The 26032-nt window shown below is 47.9% G+C and overlaps 1 protein-coding gene and 1 long non-coding RNA gene across 3 annotated transcripts; one reads left to right on the plus strand and one right to left on the minus strand.

The window, feature by feature from the left end:
* The first annotated feature begins 345 nt into the window (after positions 1-345).
* On the plus strand, positions 346-2576 carry LOC133911679 (transcription initiation factor TFIID subunit 13-like). The gene is made up of 5 exons (XM_062354039.1): positions 346-939; positions 1070-1107; positions 1398-1457; positions 2056-2130; positions 2207-2576. Exons 1-5 carry the CDS (start codon positions 681-683, stop codon positions 2318-2320), a joined length of 546 nt encoding a protein of 181 aa, XP_062210023.1. The 5' UTR covers positions 346-680; the 3' UTR covers positions 2321-2576.
* Positions 2577-2714: 138 nt separating this feature from the next.
* Positions 2715-4964, minus strand: LOC133888150 (uncharacterized). 2 transcript variants are annotated; one of them, XR_009903718.1, is made up of 6 exons: positions 4788-4964; positions 4509-4624; positions 4185-4271; positions 3564-3771; positions 3108-3179; positions 2715-3017 (listed from the first exon to the last, which is right to left on the minus strand). It is a non-coding gene; the product is annotated as an uncharacterized LOC133888150 (long non-coding RNA). The 2 variants fall into 2 exon arrangements; XR_009903717.1 differs by having other exon boundaries at positions 3564-4271.
* Positions 4965-26032: the final 21068 nt, after the last annotated feature.

Consider the following 26032-nt stretch of genomic DNA (forward strand, 5'->3'; position numbering starts at 1 on the left):
AAGAGTTTGTTTAAGTATCGTTCACCCACAATGCACCTAAGCTGCTTCAACCATTTTTTGCCTCAGTAACAATCAAGCGTCAAACTCCACTAGGCCGCAAGCAAACTGTTCGACGCGTCAACCGCCAGAGGAAGCAGTGACTCCACCCGCAAGTGTCCTTGAGCGATCGAGCTGACCTCCACCCTGACAGGCTCGGATAGAAACAGCCAATAAACGCCAGGCCACCTACGAGCGTTGTACATGCCCTTAGAACAAAATTGGATTTTTTTTTGTTTTATCTTATTTACCCAGAAAACTAGCTCCCTCGATTCCCAATCCCTATCCCCGTATACCGGCAGGCGGCAGTTGACAAATGCGCTCTCGTAGGCGCAGGCCAAAGCCGGGTATTTCTTTGGGCATCCGATAGACCATCGGCCCAACGCCTCCCCTCTCCCTGGTCCCTGCCGGCCACGCCACTGCCAGCTCTCGCCCTCATCTCCGGCACGTACCCGAGAGCCCGGAGCCGCGACTCGCCGTCAGCTAACGCGATTCGTGCTACTCCCCCTCTTGTTCGCAGGATCACCCTTTCCCTGGCCCGTGCGCGGGAAGCCCTAAACCGAGCCGAGAAGCGTCGAGCGACGCCTCGCCGGGAAGCGGCGGCGGCCGTCCTCTCCGCCCTTCCCTGCCTGTTGGCCGCCGAGATGCAGAACCCTAGCGGCCACCACTCCGCGACGCCCGCCCCGGCGGCGACGCCGTCCAAGTCCAAATCTTCGGCGCAGAACCCTAGCGGCCACCACCCCGCGACGCCCTCCCCTTCGGCGACGCCGTCCAAGTCCAAATCGTCGGCGCAGGCCGCGACGGCTGGACAGGCGTCCTCGTCCTCCCACCACCACTCCGGCGGCGGCGCCGATGCGTCCGCCTCCACGCTCAAGCGCAAGCGCGGCATGTTCCAGAAAGACTGTAATGCACCCATCCTCCTGTTTGGTCAATTTTAGTGTTGTTACGTTATTCAATTCAATTCAACTCAATTATTTTTCCACATCCGTTTTAGTTCGGTTTTGTGATTTTTGTTCCTTTTCCGTCCGTGCAGTGCAGCACATGATGTATGGATTTGGGGACGACCCAAATGTAAGTTCACCCTTTAGCAATTATCTCTTTAGTTTCTTGATTTTTTTATTCTTTTTGGCTAGGCAGTCTGTAGAGTAGAATATAATTAGCGTAGTTGAGACTAAGAATTTAGGTTGCAATTGATTGTAAGAGGCAGTCTGTGAGAATGATGGTAATCTAACACGTTAGTTTTCAATGCTAATGTAATATTACTGAAATATCTTTCTTATAAAGGACATGGTAGCCATTTGAAGGTTAAAATCTTCTTAGCTCCTAGACTCACATGATATGTGTTCTTGTTGACTTTGCAGCCTCTTCCAGAAACCGTTGCACTTGTGGAGGACATTGTTGTAGAATATGTCACTGACCTGGTAAGCTTGTCTTGATCGGATGGTATATTTACCGCTAGTAAAGTTGTGCATGAAAGGAAAGATTCGATTGAGGCTTTTTCAAGTTGTGCATGACACTTGTCAAACCCATAGTAGGATTGGCATTTAGGCTACTTTGCTGCATAATATTGGACTCTGTTTGGTTAGACTGCTATCACGAGTTCCTACTTCTTAGTGAATGGAAATGTACTTCTGTCTCGTGTGATGCTGATTTGGTCGTTGGGTTACTGAATTATCTGGATATGTATTATGATTATTAATGCATGATTTCAAGGTGTGAAATTTATGGGGCTGTTTGGTTGACAGCCACACACTGCACAGTTTGGTGGGAAAGTTCATTTGTAGCGAATGTACTCTAGGGTGCACTATAGTGAATATGGTGGATATATCAAATATCTATGCAGTTTTGTGAGCAATCATCTTTCTGTGCGCATTGAAAACAGCAATTTTGATAATAGCTGGTTGGAAGTGTTTATGCATCCCGATAGGTGGATATAATTGCAGACACATTTGACATATATTACTTTACTACTATTTGCAATTTTATCATTGAGTGGCTGCATAATTTGCCTTTTCTCAGGTGCACAAGGCACAGAACGTTGCATCAAAGAGGGGGAAGCTCCTGACAGAGGATTTTCTGTACCTTATACGCAAGGTACATTTTCTGAACACCACATATGATTATCTTGTTTCTTTGCAATGCAGCTCACACATTTCATACTTGCTTCTAGGATATGCGGAAACTGCACCGTGCTACTGAACTGCTCTCCATGAATGAAGAGCTCAAGCAAGCAAGGAAAGCTTTTGACGTGGATGAAGAGACACTGGCAACAAATAACGCGTGATACGTCTTTGCAGAAGCCTCAGAAACCATCATAATCTGGTCGTACAATGCACTGCCTCTGTCAGGCAATTGTCAGCGTCAATTTGTGTTTGTACTGGTGCAAATTTCAGTAACGTAGTTTCCTGACAGCTGTTGCTTGAATGGTTGTATGCTTTGCTCAGTAAAGAGGAAAGGTTGCACATTCAACATATTCTTAATGTTAAGATACCTGTATTTCCATATGTTGTATCAGATAATAGATGAAATTCGCTGCTCTATTTGATGTCGGAGGAAATAGTTAAAGTAAAAATTGTCAGTCCATTTACAGTGAGAGAAAAAAAGGAACATAAGTTCTTCTGTAGTATGTTAACCACAGCCTACAGGTTTTACTCTGATACATCAATTTCTAGGGCTACATCTGCCTGTGAGGAACAGTAGTTAAAAGAAAGAAACAGCCAGGCACAGTTTGCCTGTTCGCCTGAAAGATGGTGAAATTTCCTCTGGGATTGTTCACTTCAAACTGCCAGGCTTAGGCATTCAGCACTTAGCCCAGGAGCCAAAACTGACAGTGTTAAGTGAAAATGCTCTTCAGCTTGGCCTTCTGGTCATTAGTTAGGGCTTTTGGGAAGAATGTGATGTACAAATCCCCTTTTTTTGCTCTGGTACAGTGGCATGCCCTCGCCTTAGTACTTCCTAACCTCTTTTGGTTTCGTGACCCCCTACAATTTTAACTCGAAGCTGATCTGTTGCACTCGCACACAAAGATAAATACTTGCAGTGTACGAAACTTAAAATTACTGCCTAGTTACCTTTGTCCTGATTTCCACCGGATGGTTGTCAAGATGCTTGAAGTTCTTCTCAAACCCAACAAGGGCTTCGAGCTGCAAGAGAAATGGGAGCTCAGTGGTCTACAAGAAAACTAATGAAAAAGCACAAGAAAATGGAAAAGGCAGTTGCAATTGGCGAAGTTGCTCTGGGCTGCAATGAGATAATGAGCTAACGGATGGCTAAATTTGGTGGAATGAATGAAGCTTGGGGTTCAGAGACTTCAGACTAAAGTGGTACAAAAAGAATAGCAGAAATATTAACACTTCTTGCTTCAGAATGTAACAAGAACCCATCCAGGTACAAGCACAAATATTTGTTTTGGTTCTCTCAATGCAACCAAATCTTCTCCAGTTGAAGGCCCTTTGTGGAAGATCTACCTAATTTCTGTCTAGATAACAATATTAACGAGAGCACAAGACTGAAGAAGCTAAGTGTACCGGTAAGATTGTCTTCTCTTCTGAAGCGCTCATGTCGTGCTATCCGAATCCTAAACTGCACAGAAACTGAATTTCATCAAGGATAAATGCTGCCAAACTGATCAACCTCTACTGTAATTTGCATCAAAAGAACTAGGTGGAAAACAACATTCAAAACACCAGGCTCTCCATCTATCTTATGTTCACCATCCTCGTAAAATAAAATTTCCTGAAACCGGATAAGACAACCTATTAAAATCATCCATAAATGAGAAATCAACCAAAAGTGCTTGCGTCCATAATTCCACACGCCATAGAGAATCAGCTTAAGCAATTCCTGAAATGGTTTTATGGCGTTATATGGAATTTCTAGCTCAGACTTCCATGCAATCAGACCTCTATAGCTGCTCTTTTGTTTTTACTCTAAAGCAGTTACTTTAGTTCAGTCACTGAATGTCCAGCACTCCAGCTCAAATCAGTTTCTGGGTTGTACAAAGGTGCTATTTTGTATGTACATAACCCTGTTGTCGGTTTAGTAAAGTGGAAACCAGGGTGTTCAGCCATGTTGTTCCAAGAATGTTGCAGTATGCCAACCACTACATATAAATCACTGAAACAAAAAATAATGCAGTTGCTTTGCACCTGTCCATCTTGCATCCCCTTTTCAATATCAACATTGACGAAATCACCTTCTCTTACATTCATCACATTTGGGTATACATCACAAACCTGGAAACCAAAAATGTATCCCCATGTCATTACAGAGTTTGGCAAACCAGATCTAGTACCTGGATCATATATCAGCAAAGTTAAAAATGGAAAATCAGTGTTACATCATAAAAAACCATAAAAAGACTAAAGAAATACAAGAAAATATATCGACAAGTATTCCATTAATTTAATATAAAAAACTTTAGGTGCTAAGTTATATCAACTGCAAATAACAGTTGACACATTAGAAATTACCTGTTCATTCATTTGATAAAACATGCCAGGAGCAAGTTCTCGTTGATGAACTTCATTCCTACTGTTACATCGCCTCTTTCTAGGAGCTAGTTTATCACATTTTTCTCTCTCCAAACCTATCATGCACCAAGGAAAACCAAGTCAAAACGAATAATTATAAACTGCCATAAGTGCAAATAATTTCCATTAAAATCTGAAGATACTTGAAGAATACATTTAAGAATACTATCTGGGCTCTTGTTTTGTCGTCAAGAGTCATGAGCTGCAAGCCGTTGTTACCTTTAAGGAACCACCCATGTTCAAGTCCTCTAGTGAAGCATCCAATTCAACAATGACATCATCACCCTTTATAATTTGTTCTTCCTCTTCTTGCATCCCTCCACCACCGAAAAAACTGAAGTTTCTTTTTATAAAGGGAACAAAAAGATTGTTAATAATTGGAGATAACTGTAAGATTTAGGTGCAGTAGGAACATGCTGAAATATTTTGTCAACATTGAGTTGCATTCAACTAGAGCTGAATTAACATATTTTTTTTTTATAAAAAAACAAGAGATATCTGTCCAATGACATATTAATCAGTGAACCATTCATAATAAATGAATTCTTTGTAATGAATAAGACCCCTTATGTGCATGACAGGAATGCACAAATCTACATCTGCATTACAATTGGTTGTTAGTATGTCGAGTTTGTTGATTGTTAGGACAACAACTAGAAAGGACAAGTACAACCAGACATGCACTACCACTGTACCACATGGCTGCATTCTATTCTACACAGCACCAACTTCTAACAGCCTAGAACTTGCAAAGACTTGACAGACAATTTTTTTTAATACCTTTAAATCAAATCATGATAAAGTTTCTTTTTATTCCATACTAATCAGCACATTTGCAGCAATGGCATCCCACAGTTAAAGAATGAATCGAAGGCGTCACAGGGATCCGCATCCTAAAAGGATAGACCTCATTATTAACTAATCTTAAAATTCACATGTAGACAAAATGAGTTGGTTAGGAGCATCAAGATTAGGATTATAAAATTCTCAGTTTCAAATATATATGGACCCAACTGAAGGATCGGAACGGCGACTAGAGGGGAGGAGGGGGGTTGAATAGGAGCCTTTAATAAATTCTTTGATAAGAATAAGGCATATGTCCAATTCGAACCCAATGCATATCAAGAACGAATCAAAGCTAAGCGTAACATCAAGCACAGCGGAAACAACACGAAAGTGCGCTCACAGCGAACAACAAAAGTTCACTGACTAGTACTGATGAACAGTACTCCGACCAGTACTGATGAACAATACTCCGACCAGTACTAATAAACAGTACTCTGACCAGTATGATGAACAGTACTCTGACCAGATGAACAATAATTCCGACTAGTCTGATGAGTAGTACTCCGACCAGATGAACAATAATTCCGACTAGTCTGATGAGCAGTACTCCGACCAGTACCGATGAACAGTAATCTCGACCAGCACTGATAAATAGTAATTCCGACCAGTACTGATGAGTAGTAATTCCAACCAGATGAACAGTACCCCCTACCAGTGCACCGACCTACAGGAAGGTCTGAAAAAGATCTAGTGTTGAAAACACTATTCACGAATGTTCAGGATAGGAACCGGAAGTTATGAACTGGTTGCAGTACTGAAAAACTGCAGTTTAGAACACAAGATCTAAACTAGAAATCTAACTAAACGTGGTCCAAATCCAACAAAAATTTAGCCACAGCTTCTTACGAACACCGTGAGTCTTTATCCAAAAGATCTCCTCAAAGAGATCAAGATTTCAACCTCTATTTTGTGGATTTGACCAGAAACAAGTGGAGAGAAAAATATTTAGATAAATGACTACAAGTTGCTCGTGTGAGGGAGATTATATGGGATCACCCTAGATGTTCTCACATAAGTAATTCCTAGCAACCTTTTGACCCAACAAAATCACTTGAAATCGCTGTCATAAGCGAGGAGTAAAAAATCAACTAAAGCTTCAAGAACAAGAGATAAAAAGAAGGGAGATCAAAAGCATCACAAGTTTGCTAAGCAACTGATGAATAGAAATATGAACTTAGTAAGATTCATAGATACATGGTTTGGAAGCCGCCCTTCATCCTTCCACTCTTGATGAGATAAAGTTTAGAGCTATGAACTCTAACTACTCTCTCTTGAAATCTTAACCAAGTGTACGACGGTATTTTTACCGTGTTTGTGTGCAATCCTCGAATACGCATTTATAATAAAATAAAATAAAAGAAAGAAAAAAAAGAAAAAAAGGGGGAGGCAACTCGACCGGCCTTTTGGGCCGGCCTGGCCCTCCCCCCTCCACCTTATCCCAGCCTGGCCCGGCCACGCTACCTTATCAGATGAGCCGCCACTGCCCTAGGGAGGGGGTCGGCTCCTGCGCCCCTTTCTTCTTCCCTCTCCCTCGGATGCGCCGCTACCTCCCTCTGGCGAACGCGTCGCCCGCCTCTCTCGTGCCACGTTCACACCGACTTAGACCGGCCCTCCTCTGTTCTCCTCTCTGCTCCCTGGGCCTCGTGCCTGAGCGCGCCACCTCGACCGAGCTCGAGCTACTCCTGAGCCGCACCGCCTTCTCCCGGGTTTGTCCGTCCTTATCCCCTTCGATCTTATCCTTCCCCCTCCAAAATCCGAACCACCCGATCCGTTTCTTCCGCGTAGGAACCCTACTCACCGCTATAAAGGCTGGTTGGGGTGCTCGTGGTGGAGGGGAGCCAGATCGGAGAGGAGGGAGAAGAGAGAAGAGAGAAGAAAGAGAGAGAGAGAAGGGGGCAGATCGGTGAAAGAGAGAGAGAGAGAGAAAGAGAGAAAGAGAGAGAGAGATCGCTACCTCTGGCCACTGCTTTGCTGTCGCTGTTCGTGCTCGCCAGAGTGCCATGGCCGTCATCGCTTTTACCCGTGGATCTCGGTAATGATTTATCTCCCCCCTCCATATGTACTACAAATGGCCGGCCGGCCTCCGTGCCGTGCTGTGCCCGTGGGTGGATTTGGCCGGCCGGCCTCCGTGCTGTGCAGTGCCTGCAGGTGGATTTGGTCGGCCGGCCTCCATGCCGCGCCGTGCCCGCAGCTGGTTTTGGCCGATGCCTTTTGAGTTGGAGTGAGATCCAGCCGGTGATGTGTGGTTGGTATAGTTTTGTTGCGATACACGCATGTCTGGTGGAATGCCTTGTGCTCGCGAGTTTAATCTGGCCCGCAATACGTCGCCATCGCATGATGGCATGCCGCCGCCTTGATCAGTTGATATTGGCCTTCATCGCAATGTTGCTGGGCTGCGTGGTGCTACCCTGTTTTTGATCCCTCTTCATGCTTCTGTCCGGCTATATCGCTGTGGATTTGGCATCGCGTGTGTGTCCGGCTGGGCTGCCGTGTAGCCGGTAGGGAGAGCTATGCCGCTGTAGGCTGGGAGAGCTGTGCCACCAGCATGCGTCTCTGTGGTTGCCATCGAGTTTTTGGCTCTGTTGGTCTGTTGACAATGGTTTGGATCTTGTTCTGATGACCTGGTTCAGCTGGGAAGTTCGAGCTGTTCTGAATGCCTCGATGTTTAGGTGATGACCAGCCTGATGAAGTCATAATGTTGGTTAGTGAAAGCGTGGAAATATTTGGAAGAATACACAATGCAATTCCATTGATTGGGTATCGGATACAAATACACATTGAGCCTCTAAACACAGCAACAAACACAAGATAAGGACTATACAAACATAGCTGGTTTGTTGCCTTGCAGGAGCCGATCCGATCCAATCTCCAGGGCCACCGATTCGATCTTTAGGAGGCAATCAGGACGTTAGGCATGCATGCATGCAGCCGCATGAAGGCAGGAGTACCTGCTGAATATGTCACGCTAACACGCCCTCGTAGTCGGAACGGGAGGGAGGCGGACGTTCAGACTAGCTCAAAATTCGGTGAAGACGGACGTAGGAAGGTCCTTGGTGAAGATGTCGGCGAACTGTGACATCGTGGGCACATGCTGAACGCGGATGTGACCCAAAGCAACACGCTCGCGGATGAAGTGGAGGTCAATCTCCACATGCTTGGTGCGCTGGTGCTGAACGGGGTTGCTGGACAGGTAGACGGCGCTGATGTTGTCACAATATACAACGGCAGCACGGCGTAGGGGAGTCTGCAACTCCATCAGCAGCTGGCGTAGCCATGTGGCCTCGGCAACTCCATTGGCGATGGCGCAGTACTCCGCTTCGGCATTGGAGCGGAATACAGTCTGCTGGCGCTTGAAGGACCATGAGATGAGGTTGTCGCCGAGGAAGACAGCGTAGCCTGAAGTAGACTTGCGGGTGTTCGGGCAACCGGCCTAGTCAGCATCAGTATAAACCACCAACTCGGCGGGGGTCGTCTGGTGAAGATGAAGCCCATAATCCAGAGTGCCGTGAAGGTATCGCATGATCCGTTTGACCAAGGCGAGATGAGGCTCTCGAGGGTCATGCATGAAGAGACAGACTTGCTGCACAGCATAAGCTATATCTGGACGAGTGAAGGTTAAATACTGGAGAGCACCAACAAGACTGCGATAAGCTGTCGGATTGTCCACAGGAGCGCCTTCACCAGAGAGCTTGGAGTTTGTATCAACAGGTGTGCGGCTAGGTTTGCAATCAGCCATCCCAGCACGGTCCAAAATGTCAAGAATGTAATGTCGTTGAGACAAGAATAAACCGTTCTGGTGAGTCACTGAGAGACCCAGAAAATGATGAAGCAGACCCAGATCCTTCATGGAGAACTCAGCTCGTAACACGTCAATGATACGCCGAAGAAGAGCAGCTGAAGAGGCAGTCAGTACAATGTCATCCACATACAACAGAAGATAGGCGGTGTCAGATCCGTGACTGAAGATGAACAGTGATGTATCTAACTTAGCCTCCACAAACCCAAGTGATGAAATATGGGAGGCAAAACGGCTGTACCAGGCGCGAGGAGCCTGCTTCAATCCATAAAGAGACTTGTTGAGACGGCAAACATAATCTGGATGAGTAGCATCCACAAAACCAGAGGGCTGCATGCAATAAACTGTCGCTGAGAGAGTACCATGCAGGAAAGCGTTCTTCACATCGAGCTGATGGATGGGCCAATCTCTAGAAAGAGCTAGTGTGAGAACGGTGCGAATAGTGGTAGGCTTGACCACTGGACTGAAAGTCTCATCAAAGTCGACGCCTGGGCGCTGTGTGAACCCACGAAGTACCCAACAAGCCTTGTACCGCTCAAGCGAACTATCAGGATTGAATTTATGGCGGTATACCCACTTGCCTGTCACAATGTTGACACCAGACGGGCGAGGAATGAGATCCCAAGTATGGTTGGACTGAAGGGCCTCAAATTCTTCTGTCATTGCTGTGCGCCAATGTTGATCAGCCAGTGCACCGCGAAAGGACTTCGGGATCGGCGACAAAACTTCAGTATGAAGGTTCAGCCGGTCTGATTGTATGCGAAAACCAGACTTGCTTCGGGTGGCCATGTGATGCGCATTGCTCAACGGAGTAACGGGAGCGACAGCACGGGACCCCATACGAGTGGCCACGATGAGTGGCGCCGTGGCAGTAGACGCGGCAGGAACGGGAGGTGGCGCGAGCGCTCCAGAAGCGTCGATCGGTGTGGACGCGTCAGAACCCCCTGTCGGTGCGGGCGCGTGTGAAGCCCCGGGCGTCGCGAGCTCTCCAGAGGTCACGGCTGGTGCACCAGAGGGGGGCACGCGTGGCGTGCCAGAGGTGGACACACGTGGCGCACCAGAGGAGGGCACGCGTGGCGCACCAAAAGAGGGCGCGTGTGATACAGGTGCGACAGGTGCTCCAGACGTGTGGTGGCCAGCTGGCTCGACCAGCACGGGATGCTGAGGTGCGGCAGGTGTGTGGCCGGTTCCGCTGGCAGCGACCCAAGGTGTGGAACCGTTGGGGGCAGCAGGACCGGCCGCACAGTAGGGTGACGAGGAAGTACCTGCAACAGGGAACTGCCCAACCGGCAACTGAACAGAGTCCATGTTAGCCAAAAAATCAAGGTCGGACGGATTTAGGGGTGCATGCGCTCGAGCAAAGGGGAAGTCTGTCTCATCAAAGGTGACGTGACGAGATATGATAATCCGATTTGTCGATAGATCAAGGCACCGGTACCCCTTGTGTTCCGATGGGTAGCCAAGAAAGACACAAAGTGTGGAGCGGGGAGAAAGTTTATTGGCTGCTGTGGAGGAGAGATTTGGGTAGCATCGACACCCGAAAACACGTAAGTGGGAATATGGGGGATGAACACCATAAAGAGCAAAGTGTGGAGTAAGGAACTTAAGTGTTTTCGTGGGGTGAAGATTTAGAAGGTATGTGACGGCATGAAGGGCCTCAACCCAATAGGAGGAGGGAAAGTTGGCTTGGAACAGGAGAGAGCGCATGATGTTATTTGTGGATCGAATGATGCGCTCGGCCTTGCCGTTCTGTTGGGAGGTATGTGGACATGACATGCGAAGGGCAATGCCATGTGTAAGAAAGAAGTGGCGTGCGGAGGAGTTTTCAAACTCGCGTCCGTTGTCATACTGAATACTCTTTATGGAGATGCCAAACTGCGTGCGGACGTAGGAAAGAAAGTGGGAGAGGGTGGAAAAGGTGTCCGACTTGAGACGTAGAGGAAAAGTCCAAGAGTAATGTGAGCAATCATCCAAAATGATAAGATAGTATTTGTAGCCAGAAATACTAGCAACCGGAGAGGTCCACGAATCGCAATGAATCAAATCAAAGTTTGCACTGGCACGAGAGCTAGAACTTGTAAAAGGTAGACGAATATGGCGGCTGAGTTGACATGCATGGCAAATGGACTCGGCAGCCTCTTTATTACATGAAATAATAGAAGTGCTAGCTAATTTGGAGAGAGCCTCGGCACCAATGTGACCGAGGCGGCGATGCCAGAGTGTGGATGATGAAGTAGCGACTAGGGATCGCGGCTGTGGTGGACATGGTAATAGTGGGTAGAGGTGGCCAGAACTATTGCACCTGGCGATCACGTTCCCAGTGCGAAGATCCTTCACAGAAAGACTAAACGGGTCAAATTCAACGGAACAATTGTTGTCAATCGTAAATTGATGGACAGAAATCAAGTTTTTGATAATTTGTGGGGTGACAAGAACGTTCCTAAGAGAAAAATGACCGTGTGGAGCAGGAAGAGACGTGAAACCGACCGACATAACAGGAAGAGTAGAGCCATTACCCACGACGATAGAAGAGTGAGAATGGGAGGGGGGGGGGTGGGAAATGGAGATGTTACCGGCGTCCGAAGTCATATGAGAAGTGGCTCCAGAGTCCATGTACCATTCCCCGGATGGAGGAGGGGTGAACGACATGGTGTTGAACGAGTTCAACAGGGCCGCTTGATCCCAGTGCCCGGCACCGGTCAGTGGAGACCAGGGTGCCGAGTTGGAGCCGTCAGCCTGAGAAGCGCCTGCTGAAGGCACTCCAGTGCCAGGAGCGTAGGCCGCGTAGGCAGCAGGGGCCGCCGGGGTGGACGCCGTTGGGAGTTGCTGTGGGGCCGATGCTGGCCGTGGGCCAAGGATCGAGGGGGGGGGGGCTGTGTGGGGCCAGACTTGGACCGTTCTGGTCCACGGATTCCAGAACGAGGGCAAGCCGGCCCGAGGCTGCTGAGCGGGAGTCGGCGCAGGAGAACTGGGGCGCAGTGGAGCAGGTTGTCCGCCGCCGTTGGGGGCGGGGGCGCCGCCGCCCCAGTTGTTGGTGCGCCCTCCACGGCGGCTGCGGTTCTTGTTGCGACCACCGCCGCCGGCGCTGTGGCCCCTGTTGCCGGTGCCGCCGTTGGCGTTGCCGTTGCCGTTGCCGTTGCCTGAACGAGCACCGCCGCCATTGCCTGCGGCCAGGAACGCAGACTCGGTGGTTTTGTTCTTTGCCGTGAGTTCTTCAAGCATGAGGTCCGCGCGAACCTCAGAGAAGGATGGGAACAGCTTGGTCCGCTTGATGAGAGCAGCCATGTAGGAGAACCGCTCGTTCAAGCCGTGCAAAACGGCGAGAACGAGAGTGCGGTCGAGGACGGGCTCGCCCAGATCATCGAGGGCGTCGGCCATATTCTTCATCTTGCTGCAGTAGTCGGAGATGGAGAGATCGCCCTGGCAAAATGTGCGGAATTCCGCATCGAGGTACAACGCCCGTGTCTCCTTGTTGCCGACGAACTGCTCCTCGAGTCCGATCCAGACACGACGTGCGGACGACGTGGGCGTCATGACGACCTGGACGAGTTTGCTGGAGATGGTGCCGTACAGCTAGCTGAGGACAGTGCACTCCATGCGAACCCAGGACGGAACGTCGGGGTAGGCGATGTCAGAGAGGACGTGGTCGGAGAGCTCGTACTTGCCGACGACGAGAAGGAACAGGCTGCGCCATGTGGTGTAGTTCGGTGACTCGCTGTCGAGGACGACGGGGATGAGGGAGCGGATGTTGATGACGGCCACCGCTTGGGCATGGAGAGCCGCGATGGAGGCGGCTTCCAGTGCATCGTGTTGGGCGTGGTGAGCGCGTTCAGCGTCACGGAGGCGCTGAAAATCGGCTTCGAGGTGCGCATGTTCGCCTTCAAGGCGGGCACGCTCGGTCGCCAGACGTGCCCGTTCATCGTCGGCGGCCTTCTGCGCGCGCTCTGCCTCGGCAGCGCGTTCATGGTCTTCATCGGTGAGGGAGCCGGCCATGATGCCGGGGGAGGGGTGGGAGAGGTAAAACGTACGACGACGCGAGACGGCCGACGGCGCAAGGAGGAGGAGTAGCGGCAGGTGATGAGACGCCGGCGGCTAGGGTGCGGAAGCTAGGGTCGCATGATGCGAGCCACTCATGATACCATGAAAACGTGGAAATATTTGGAAGAATACACAATGCAATTCCATTGATTGGGTATCGGATACAAATACACGTTGAGCCTCTAAACACAGCAACAAACACAAGATAAGGACTATCCAAACATAGCTGGTTTGTTGCCTTGCAGGAGCCGATCCGATCCAATCTCCAGGGCTACCGATCCGATCTTTAGGAGGCAATCAGGACGTTAGGCATGCATGCATGCAGCCGCATGAAGGCAGGAGTACCTGCTGAATATGTCACGCTAACAGTTAGCATTCTAAAGTCCCGATCCCATGATATTGTGGCATGCTGATGTGTTGGCTCACTGGCGGTACCCTGATGCTATGCCTTCTGTTGTCCACGAATTGATAATACCATTGAGGAGTTTGTTATGCTCTTATGGATGGTATGTTGTTGATGTGATTGTGGAAATGGGAGCTTGAGGCATGTGAACCCTTGTTGCTGGAGTTCTATTTTTTTTTTCTTGCCCGTGGTGATCAGAAGGGAGTGTTGTATTTTGTTGCTTGTGCCTATGATAGCTGAACTGTGGCTACTAAAATCTATGACAACCTGCTTGTGATGCTTCCTCTAACAAACTGCGGTGTTTAGCTATGGCTTGTTACTCCCTTCTGGTAAGGCTAACGGTGGCTTGATCCTGGCCCTGTATGGCTGATTTTGCCCCTTATGGCTGCATTGTTACCTTGGTGACCTGTGCCCCTTTGTGGCATTTTTTTCTTCTTGCATGTGTGGCTGCTGCCTTTGTAGTGGTATTCGTTTGCCTTTTGGATTCGGCCAATGACTGGTGACCTGTGGGATAGGCTGAGGTTAGAGGTCGCAGAAAAGAGTTTAGAGGCATTGGTCAGTTCACCGGGCTCCCGTTAGGTTGTAGCTAGCAAACTACCATGTAATTAGATTCCCTCTCCCTCTGTCCTCGTGTAGCACTTGAGGCTACGACCGATGATGAGGGGCTGCAGTTTCTGAGGCCTGTGTAGCCGATAATGGTCCGGGATATATAGACAGTTCATAAAGCTCACGCTAGACTGTTTATCCCGTCTTTTCTACTGTTTTGTTTTCTAACACTTACATGGCTTGGTCTGTGATGTATGTGACTACAGCCTTGCAGACTCGGAGACGACCTGTTGAAGACCAGTGCAAAGCAGCTTAATCGGAGGTTGTCCGGGAGAGCTGGACGTAATTAACCGAAGGCCTCGCGAGGCCCCAGGAACTAGGACGAAGCAATCGCCGAAGAAATAGTCAGATAGTATGTGTGTTTGTACATGTGTGTGAGCAAATTATAAACTATGAAACTGTACTTTATGACTTCGATATTAAATGACTAAAGTTACATGTTTCAATTAAAGTTTGTCTCTTGTTCTTTTGTATACTTTGAATATATTAGCACACCCGCAACGTATACATATAGTTACACTTATACATCATACACGAAACAGCTTTGTTTCGATTCCGCGGAACACCAAGCCTAAGAAAATATCAAGAATGATGATAGGTCCTGGAGAGGTGTTGACGTGCTCAGGTTGTCCTCCTCACAGAGAGCTCTTTGCACCAACCCTCTCCCATATATATATGCAAATGGACAATTCCCAAAATACCCTTAATGACTAATAGATAGATATTATCTCCGAAGGGCAAAATGGTTCAACTATTTTGTTGTCTTTAGACGAACCCGACGCCTTCACCACTCTGCTTCGTCTCCAAGCAAGCTCTGTGATGGTGCCACACATCCTCCGACTCCGCCCACGGTTTTGAGAAAAAAATCGGTAAAACCGCCTTGCATGCTTCTTCAAGCATGACTCCTCGATGTCGATGCCTGTCCGACCTCCGCCATGACCTTTGACGCCTTCAAGCCTTCACGCTCTCGCCACCGGGCCACCTCTCAACTTGCCATCGCCTTTCCATCTTGACTTGGTCGATGCCATCTTCATCACCTTCTCCTCCCACCATGTTTTCTTGTTCCCTCCTGTGAGCGATGCGGATTGTCCATAGCTCCACCTGGCCTAGCACGGTCCGTCGACACCAAGCCTCCACTTGCCCTTCACCGTCTTGCTGTTGACCACCATGTCGCATCCATACACCTACACATCATGAGCCAAGAAACATGTCTCTCCACCATCCTCTATTTTCACCTCCGGTTAGCCATAAACAAAATCAAACACAATTGAAACATACTATACAAACCGAAGGCTCTAAATCAACAATTATATCAATCACTCATTATCAACAACACAAATCTCCCTTGTGTTCTCACCAGCCAAAAATTTTGTGACCTACTTCACTTTTTGTTGACCAGCCACACATGCGTTAACCTTATCCACAGTGTACTCGACAATTAATGTCTTAGAGAATAAGAATACATCGTTCCACTTCTGCAAACAAGATAGATCTTGTTAAAGTAATGGAACCCTGCGTTTTGAGTTGAAAAACAGAGTAGTATTAACATATTGTGCACTATAGCCTGCATCAAGCTTGTCGTTCTATGTTGTGAACAACACATGCTTCTCAGAGAGAAGTCGCATTTGATTTCTAAAGTTAGTAGTCATGATAAGATGATACGAACAAAACAAACATATTTTAAGATCACACTTTTCTTCTCACTAGCTAAAGACGTGTTCGACGTTCATAGCACGACCATCGCGACTGCCGCCACCAAGCCCGCCCTGGAACTGCTTCAACCCCTCCTCACCTTACCAGTCATAGACCCATCCTCTTCTCCTGATCCGTCAAGACCTCGTACGCTGCAAGATGACAACTTCACCACTCCATTGCACCAAATTCTTTTAGCTCGAGCACTCAAACTATTTCCTTTTCGTTCTCCATGGTACATACCATGGTTGATCTCGGCGAACTACTTGTTGGCCTCCTCACTGTTGGGGTTCTTGTCAGGGTGGTATTTCAGAGCGCAAGCTTGCGGTACGCCCGCTTGATCTGCTCCTCCGATGCGCCTTTCGACACTTGTATGTTGTAGTAGCTCTTCCTAATCCATTGGTTACGTAAGCAAAAAGATTATCGGAAAGATCGGGACAAAATCATCAATGCTTACAGATAATCCCGTGAAATATTATTTCCGGCGGGGAAGAAAACTTCTCAGAATTTGAGCAATCAGGACTCGAAGAACTGGAAAAACACTGCTAGCAGTTAGACCGCAAAAAACTTGTAAGAAAAAATATGACCAAATGCAGCAGCTCTGAGCATGCCACAGTAAAAGAAAAAAAAAGACGCAATTGAGCGGTATAACCCTCAGGCCTTCCTGATCGATTACAAACCATCGAGCAAGATGAGATTTTTTCCCCGAAAACACCTAACCGGTGCAAGACAATCACCAGACCACCGAAAAGATCCCCAGGCAACAAAATCCGAAACCTAGTCTTACCCTCCAAACGTGGACACCGCATAGTGCAGCCGTGCAGGAGGAGGACGGCGACGAGCAGCGCCGCTCTCCTCGGCGCCACCATTGCAATCCTGCGCCAGACCGCCTTCGGCGAGGGGAGGGAGTGTGTGCAGCGCTTGCGCATATTAGGATTCCCGTCGCCGTCGTCTTTCTCCCGATCGATCGGCTCCGCGCCCCGTGGCTCGGGAGTTTCCTGAAGGAATAACGTTTTGGTGCGCGCGGACGACCTGTCCAAATGGGCTGACGGGATGGCCCGGCATGGGCCCGGTTAAGTCACGCCCATCAGGCCCGATTAAGATAATGGGCCGTATTGTATGGATCTGTGTGACGGAGGCACGCCCACGGCACGGCCTATGACCGACCATGCCGTGCCGAGTTGGTCCGGACATGTTTGTGGCACGACAGAATAATTATGCTTCCGAAGCTCACGTACGCCACTAACAAGTCTGCGAACACGTCCAGCCAGGTGTTGACTTCTTCGACGGAGTCACCAACGGTGTTGTCTGGCACCATCGGTCCCACCACCTAGACGCCTTTTCCAGCCAAGTCCTGGCTACGCATTCAGGTACCGTCCCTCGAGCGGGTGGCAGGTGTTGCTCATGAACGCCGAGCTCTTGAGGCTCCAGAGGAAGTTGTCCTTGATTGCCTTGGAGTGCTAGTTGCCATGGCCTTCCATGTAGCTCCTGTACATCCGTGAGAGTTGTCTCCACAGGAAGGCCAACGCGCTAGAAGCCCCGGGAACGAGACGGCATACTCGCACCTGATGTCACCTTTGGGGGGCCTCGCCATGTGGCAGAGCAGCGAGTGTGTGGCGGCCGGGGTGAAGAAGTTCGAAAGCATGGCTACGACACGTCATCCATGCCGAAGCAAGCGCAGGTGCAATCATGCCTTGTCCGTGCCAGCCTGTCACGGTCGGGTCAGGCCGACGTGACACGGCCTCAGCCTAGGCACGGCTCTGAGAAGTGTGCTGTGTCGTGTTTGAACCTTGTCTACAATAGCAGGTCTAAAGTCGGCCCAATAGATATGATCCGATTAGCGTGGAAAGGGTTGGGACAGTAGAGAGAGTCCGATCAACACACGGCCGGGGTGCTGTGCTTTTTGACTCCAACATGAGCTAATAGAACAGATCAACCTCCGTATTTTACCACACTTCTCGATCTGCCACAACTGCGGCAAAACAAGGCAAACGTTCTAAAAAATTCGAGTTGCCACAACTAATCAAATCTGTCTGTCTAAAATGTGGTGATGAGCCGAACATGCCCAAAATTTTCCTGATTTCTTTGCAAATCGAATTGCTTTCTGTAATGTTTCTGTGAAATTTCTGCGTTTCAAATATGGTAGGATAATTTCATGCTAGGATCGATTTTGGTCATGTTATCTGAGCATGTCGAGGCACCGTTGCTAGCCAATGCCATCACTCTATGGTGTAGCTGAGCTCCGAGTCGCCAAGGTCACGCCTAGTACTATGCTTGGTATGGGTCGCGCCCTCAGCTTTAGGTAATTTGCAGCCACACGCGTCAACGCTCCAGTACGATGAATAATAACACGTTTCCTTTCTCGTATAGACAAAAATAATATATTTTTCTCGAAAGGATGGAATTATATTAAGGAGAAATTGCGACATGTTATTGAGACAGTTTAGTGGTCCTACATGTCAGGTCGCATATGTCATTGAGATAGTTTGCATCAAAATAGGATAGAGAGAGTGGTATGGTATCAATTTTCCCTTATATATTAACAAAGCCACAGTACATCCCAGTTTGTACCAAAGACCTTAACAAAAAGAAAAATTACATTGAAGTCCATGAGGGTCATTTCCAAGCGCGATCTCTGCTTCTTCGATTGCCGCCGCCGTAGACGACCGTCGGCATCGGAGATAGCTCCATTGCCACACCGACAAGAGGCTCCAAACCTTGGAAGCTGCCGCAGCATCCAACGCCCTAGCTTCGCTAGGACGCATCTAAGCTGCTGAAAGACTATCGATTGCCACCTCACCGAACGCCGCAGGAAAAGGGAACAAGCGCCACCACCTTCAAGCAGAAGGAGTGGCCCATAAATAGATTTGTGATGGCTCGCCGTATCACCAGCCAAAGCCATCTAGAAATCGATTCTGCTGCCACCGACAAAGCCATCGGCCAGAAGCGTAACCCACAAACGAGGAAAAACAAAAGTTCCATCCCTTCCGCAAAAAATGTAGAACAGAACAAACCTCCGTCGCCCATCGTCAATTTTTGGGAATTTATTTGAGGTCCTAACAATTGTCAGAATTTATAAAAGTAGTTTTTTTATAATTTTAGTTTAAATTATACACATGATTTTTTGGTGAAAATTAAAATGAATTGTGCATGGATTATGAAACATATATAAAAAGTTTTAAGATTTTTTGAGCAACAGAAGACAACGGTTTTGAACAGATAAGATGGGAAAGGAAACTAGAGCTGTCAAGTACTGTTTGTTTGGGTTCACATGTCTTTGGTTGTTTGTCCGTTCTGTTGCTGCGGGTGCGATAGCGAGCCTCTTCCGCTCGATAGATGTGACGAGTGAACGAACGAAATAGGGAGCCAGGTAGCATGCAAACGAAAAAGCGAGCCAGATACTGATCCTGTTGGAGCTTTTTTTTCACCCCCTCATCAAATTTGGAGATAGTGAGCGGTACAGTGATCCGGTTGAAGTTGCTCTTATAGCTGACATATCTTCCGCTAGGAGCTTTTTTTTATAGTCTTGATAAAAGTACCCAATAAATTTACCTTTTAAGGAGTAGGTAATTAAAAATTACGTATCTCAATAAACACAAAGCCTATATATCCACCCAACACTATAACAAGTGGAGTATCAATTTAATGCATTGAAAAGTTGCTAAAGAATTGTGTTGGTACATATTAATTGCTCCATAAAGAGCGTTAGCAGCAGGCCTCTATATACACATAACCTGCTGATCTCCTCTCTCCCTCGCAGTGATCCTAAGAAAGAATAGAACATATCAAAGACAAGCCGGTATGAAGGGCAGCGGCCGTCTCAACATGAATGCAGCCATGATTCTTTTCACCCTGCTACTTGGACTTCTCACGGTCCCTGCACACTGTAAGTATAGTACTGCTTCCTCCGGTTAAACGTTTTAGATATGACACAATCTTACGTACCTTTGATTACTATTTTAGACTAGAATATATTTATAAAATCTAATAAATTTATAGGATTTTAAATGTATTTTAAAATAAATCTACGTTTGTAATTTTTATATTTTAAAACCAAATATTTTAAAAATGATTGATGATCAAAGTTTTAAAAGTTTAATCGGATGCTATTCAAAACGTCATGCATTTATAACTAGAGGTAGCATATATGTAGCTGGCATATCTTTCTGCTGGGAGCTTTTTTCTTATGGCCCTAGGAGAAGTATCGTATATAGAAATATACTAAATATATATACCTAATGACTGTGATGCAATGCACATGTGATAGGCGCGCGAGGACTTGAGCTTGCTGGTACACTACAGGTTGAGGCCACAGTAGAAGTGGGTGGCCGCATTGGAACTGACTCGGTGTCGGACTTCATCTGCCCGAGCAGCACCTGCTCCTACGGAAGGACTTGCTACTGTTGCCAGATTTGGCAGAAGATATGCTTCAGGACGCAGAGCCTATGCATGCAGAGTTGTTTCTTTCCCCCGCGGTCCTCACCACCATCACCGGCGCCGGTCGTTGCCGGCAACAACCACGGCGATGGCTACGGGGCCACGCCACTTAGTACAGCGGAGCATCCCTAGTTATATAGTCTAGCTAGCATGCATAGAAACTAATAAAATGAATTGCTGGCATGTGTACGCTGCTATATATGAAAACTAATAAAAATGAATTGTTTTTGGGATTTCAACCACTTCTGTGACCGTGGATCAGAACGAAGATTGAGCTGGATATATGACTAGTGTGAAAGAACAAACCGAACAACTTAACGGGCCCCAAGCTTCTTGTTGGGTCGGTATCTTTTTTTTTTCGGTTCCAAAAAATCATGGGTTTTGTTGGCGATTCAATACATTCACGGACTTCTTGTTGGGCCTTTAGTAAATACAACAATAAAAAATAATTTGAAATAAACGTTGGCTCCGATTCAATACAAACGTGGACTCGTTGGGCTTAGCTGGCTGATTCAATACAAATTTGGATGGGCTGAAAATTACCCACATACCCTTCCACTCATCCTATAAGACTATCTCCAGTAGATATTTTAAAAATTCTTCTTTTATAATACTATTATAGTATCCCATAATACTATTGCAATACTCTATATTTTTTCATCTTCAACAGCTACTTAATTTCTTACCTTCTATTCTTTTTATCTCTTTTTAGACGGCTGGAACCCCGCTGGCGTGGGCAGGCGAGGACGGTGCTGCAGCCCGCTTGAGGGAGCCTACAGACCAGGCCACATTTGAATGGTGCCGGTCCACGGGTTGTAGAAGGATGGCCATGGTGCGCTCGCCTGGTCGGAGTTGGATTGGCTGGCACCCTTACCGTAGTTGCCGTTGCCGTTGCCCCGGCGGCGGCGACGACCGGAGCCAGAGCCAGACGCTGAGCTAGCCTGCGTGGGGGGGGGGGGGGGGGGGGGGCGACTGGGCACCTGTGGAGACTCCCTTCGGAGCTGGAGGGCCCATAGCACGGTTGGTGCCTATAGCATCGCCGGTCGTCGTGGCGACTAGGGCGGCCGACGGAGTAGATGAGGTAGCCGACACCGTGAGCTCTTCGAGGAGGAGATCATCGCACACCTTGTTGAAGGTCGGGAAGGGGTGTTGCCACTTGAAGTGTGGAGTCATGTAGATGAACTTGCCGCTCAACCCGCAAAGGACATTCAAGACCAATGTACGGTCGGGAATGTACTCCCCGAGGTCAGAGAGCACATCCGCCATACTCTTAATCTTGCGGCAGTAGTCTATGAAGGAGAGATCGCCTTGCGCAAAGGTACGAAACTCGGCATTGAGATGAAGGGTTTGGGTGTCGCGGTTGCCGAGGAACTGGTGCTCGATGCCGAGCGAGGCTGTGCGCATAGTGTTCCCATGAACGCGAACGACATCCATGAGCTCGGGGGAGACGGTGCCGTAAATCCAGGACAGCACGACACAGTCCATGCAGTGCCATGCCGGATTGTTGGGGAAGACGACGTCAGATGTCACGTGGTCGGCGAGCGAGTAGCGGCCGAGGGTGAGGAGAACGAGATCATGCCACTTGTTGTAGTGAGATGAAGACAAGTCCAGAACCACCGGCACCAAGGCGCAGACGTTCTGAACACTGATGGCCTAGGCATGGAGATTGGCCACAACGAGGGCCTCGAAGGAGGCAGTGTCGTCGTGTTGGTCATCGTGTGGGAGCGCAGTGTCCTCGCCATTGTCCCCAAAAGTGGCGTGTTGTCGTGCCGCGGAAGCCTCGCACTCTAGGGCGACGGTTGCCTCACGCTCCCTTTCGAGAGATGCGACTGTGGCACGTACGCGAGCCTGGGTGTCAGAAGTGGCTTGAGCAGCGGCGTCGATGAGGAGCGAGCACTGGCGAGCTCTGTCGGCTACGGATTCCCGATCAGCAGCGGCATGCTCGGCAGCAGCGCACTCGGCAGCAGCGGCGGCTTCACGTGCGACAGCAGTGGCATGTTCAGCGTCACCGGTGGCGTTTGGATCAGCCATGAGGAGTGGGTTAGGGTTTGGGGAGCGGAAGCAGTGTGTCACAGAAAAGGAAACCTCTGATACCATGAAAGCGAGATAATTCACGCGTATTAGATTGATTCGCTCCATATGGTGCGATTACAATATATAGCCCAAAACACCGGTGGATAAACATGGAAGGCTACCACCTGTTGGGCGAGATTGACGCACATGCATGAGGTGCCGTTGCACATGCAAGGCAACCGCGAGGCGTGCGCGGCAAGGGCGGCTGGGAGCTGCCATGCAAGGCAGGTTTGGCACGGCAGGAAAGCGATCCGCAGGAGCCGCCCGAGAAATATGCTAATAGGATCGATTTTGCTCATGTTATCTGAGCATGTCGAGGCACCATTGCTAGCCAATGCCATCACTCTATCGTGTAGCTGAGCTCCGAGTCGCCAAGGTCACGCCTAGTACTATGCTTGGTATGGGTTGTACCCTCAGCTTTAGTTAATTTGCAGCCACACGCGACAACGCTCCAGTATGATGAATAATAACATGTTTCCTTTCTGTATTGACAAAAATAATGTCTTTTTTTTCGAAAGGATGGAATTATATTAAGGAGAAATTGTGACATGTCATTGAGACAATTTAGTAATCCTATATGTCAGGTTGCACATATCATTGAGATAGTTTGCACCAAAGTAGGATAGAGAGAGTGGTATGTGTCAATTTTCCCTTATATTAACAAAGGCATAGTACATCCCTAGTTTACATCAAAGACCTTAGAAAAAAGAAAAATTACATTTAAGTCCATGAGGGTCATTTTCAAGCGCGATCTCTGCTTCTCTGATCGTTGCAGCCGTAGATGACCGCCGGCATCGGAGATAGCTCCACTACCACACCGACAAGAGGCTCCAAACCTTGGAACCTGCCGCAACATCCAACACCCCAGCTTCACTACGACGTATCTAAGACATTGAAAGACCATCGACCGCCACCTCACCGATCACCGTAGGGAAAGGGAACTAGCGCCACCACCTTCAAGCAGAAGGAGTGGCCCATAAATAGATCTGCGATGGCTCATCGTATCACTATGCAAAGCCATCCAGAAATCGATTCTGCTACCGTCGATGAAGCCGTCACCCCAAAAGTGTAACCCACAAACGGGGAAAAACAAAAGTTCTATCCCTTCCGCAAAAAGATAGAGGAGAACAAACCTCCGTCGCCCATCGCCGAGGAAGATGCTGTCACCGCCGCCATCACTGGAGAAGCCGAGGAGGAGCAAAACAACCCCAACTGACGCCGTCATCGTGAGGAATCCTAACCCTAACATACCTAATCCTACACTGGATGAAAGAGATATATACACCAGATACTAATCCCATAGGTCCCAACCCCCTCCGGCGCTGGAGAGACCGCTGGAGGTGAGAGGGAGCTGACGAGATCGGCTCTGGAAACAAAATCGCCCCTGATTCGCCCTTGTTTACTGGGGCAAAGGGAAAAGGAGGGGACGAGTTGTAGGAGTTGATTGCATGTAGACAAAAATAATGTCTATGAAGAGTTATTTATGATTTTGTTAGCGGGGATAATTTTGTTTTCTTTTGTAGTCTAAAACAAGTTTTTAGAGGTGGGAAATAATTATCTAGAGAGAGAGAGAGAGCGCGCACTAGACATAGAATCCCTTCAAGTAGCACCACTACTACTTAATGCTTCACTCCAGACAGCTCTAAACCATCATGCTAGATGGTTTTCATTTCATCTGTCATAAAGTGTCTATGATGACTCTTTTAATGGCAAATGGTTCCGCAATCGTTTGTTTTATAATATATCACAGACAAGTCTAACACAGGGAACCGACTATGATGAGTGTCTTCTACATTGGTGAGATCATGTGTGACCATCTGTGATGTTTGTTATCCTAATCGGTTACAATGGGAAACGATCTTCTTTATGTTGCATAACTTAGATGGTTTGTGGAGGAACCATCTGCTTTATATGTATATCGTAGATGGCTCCTTGCAGGACCATCTTATTTACATTCTGTAATCCCATACGTGTTCCGACAAATAACCGTCTGCGATTTTTGCATCCCCTTGGATGATTTTCCTAGTTCCTGGTAGCCCTCAACCTATATCACATGTACCACTTATATATACAGAACATAGACATATTTACATAATAGAGTACAATGCCACCACAAGTTTAACCTGAGTAACAATGTCACTACAAATCAATACACAAGTTTAAGCATAACGACAATATAACCACAAGTTTAGGCAGAATGACAATATATATCCCACTTTCAGTCAGAAACTAGACTAGGGCTTGTTGGAATTGATCTCGGCTGACGTATCCTAACTAACGGGACCGTAATATTAGGATTCTCGTACGCGCCATGATCGGAGGCGCAACCAACACATGGTTGTGGTCCCGAGTCGAGCAGCGCCATATAAATAAAGGGTTCCGGTGCCTCCCGGTGTGCAAGCAAATCCCGTGAGGTCCCAAATGCCCTAACAAACTCTTCCCGATCCTAATGAGGCGCTGAATCGACTTGAAGACCGTCGCCACTGCAGCGACTAACCAAGAACCGAATGGGTTCACCAGGCTCCGGTATGTGTTCACGCTTCCGCTATTAGGGTGTTTGATCTTAGGGCTAGCTTTAGTGATGATTAAGTGGAGTTTTACTCCTAACATTTGGTACCAGAGCAAGTGTTAGCCCTAATCAGACCCCTATTAGACTTAATTATGTTTATTGATGACCAATTAGTCCTGAATGATCATGTTTAAGTATAATTGATGTCAATTAGGTTCGGCTAATGTTAATTAGGCCCAATTTTGATCAAGTTTTAGTACTGTTATTGTCAATTAAGCAAGTTTAGGCAATGATTGCTTCCGTTTAAAGCTTAATTGATATGAATTAGCCCTAATTAGTCTCGGCTTATACACTCTTTCATGTTTTAAAGTTAAATTCTTTCGGTTTGATCATGTTTATGTGCATGTATGAGTATGCTTGTGTGATTTGGGGCCTGTTTGGGGGGCAAATAGACAAGTTTTGAGTTCGAGTAGCATTAAGAAGGAGGGGATTGGGGAAACTCTAATGCAAATCCTAATGAACATCCCAATCCCCATTCTCCCCCCAAATCTGAACCCTAAATCCCAAATCCGAACTCAAAATCCCAAAATCTGAACCCTAAATCCCCTAATCCGACCCCCATTCTTAGGATAATCCCTAATTTAGAGGGGATAAGGTTGAGACTTACGCATTTTTGAATGCCGTTGCCCATCGGCTTCTTCTTCTCCGACGGGATCACCTCCTTTTCTTTTCGGTTGCGCGCGGATCTTCCAGTTGGCGATGTCTTCTCGTCTCCACCGCTCGTGCTTGCGCGTCGTCTCACCGGTGTGCTCCTCTTAGGTCACTGCGCGCACGACCTCATGGTTCACACCACCAAAGTTTTAACCGACGGAGGAACGCGCTTCTTCCTCACGCGTGTGCTCCGGCAGGTAGACCCAGGTGTCTCTCTCTCTCTCCATCTCTCTCTCTCTCTCGTCGGCATTTTTTTCCAGTGTCGGAACCCTCAAGCGCCCATCTCTCTCTCGCGCTGCAGCCGCGTTTTTCGGAGGGGAAGAGGAGAAATGTTTTGAGGGTTAGTGTTTTTC

Source organism: Phragmites australis, chromosome 1 (assembly GCF_958298935.1).
Source record: "Phragmites australis chromosome 1, lpPhrAust1.1, whole genome shotgun sequence".
NCBI lineage: Eukaryota > Viridiplantae > Streptophyta > Magnoliopsida > Poales > Poaceae > Phragmites > Phragmites australis.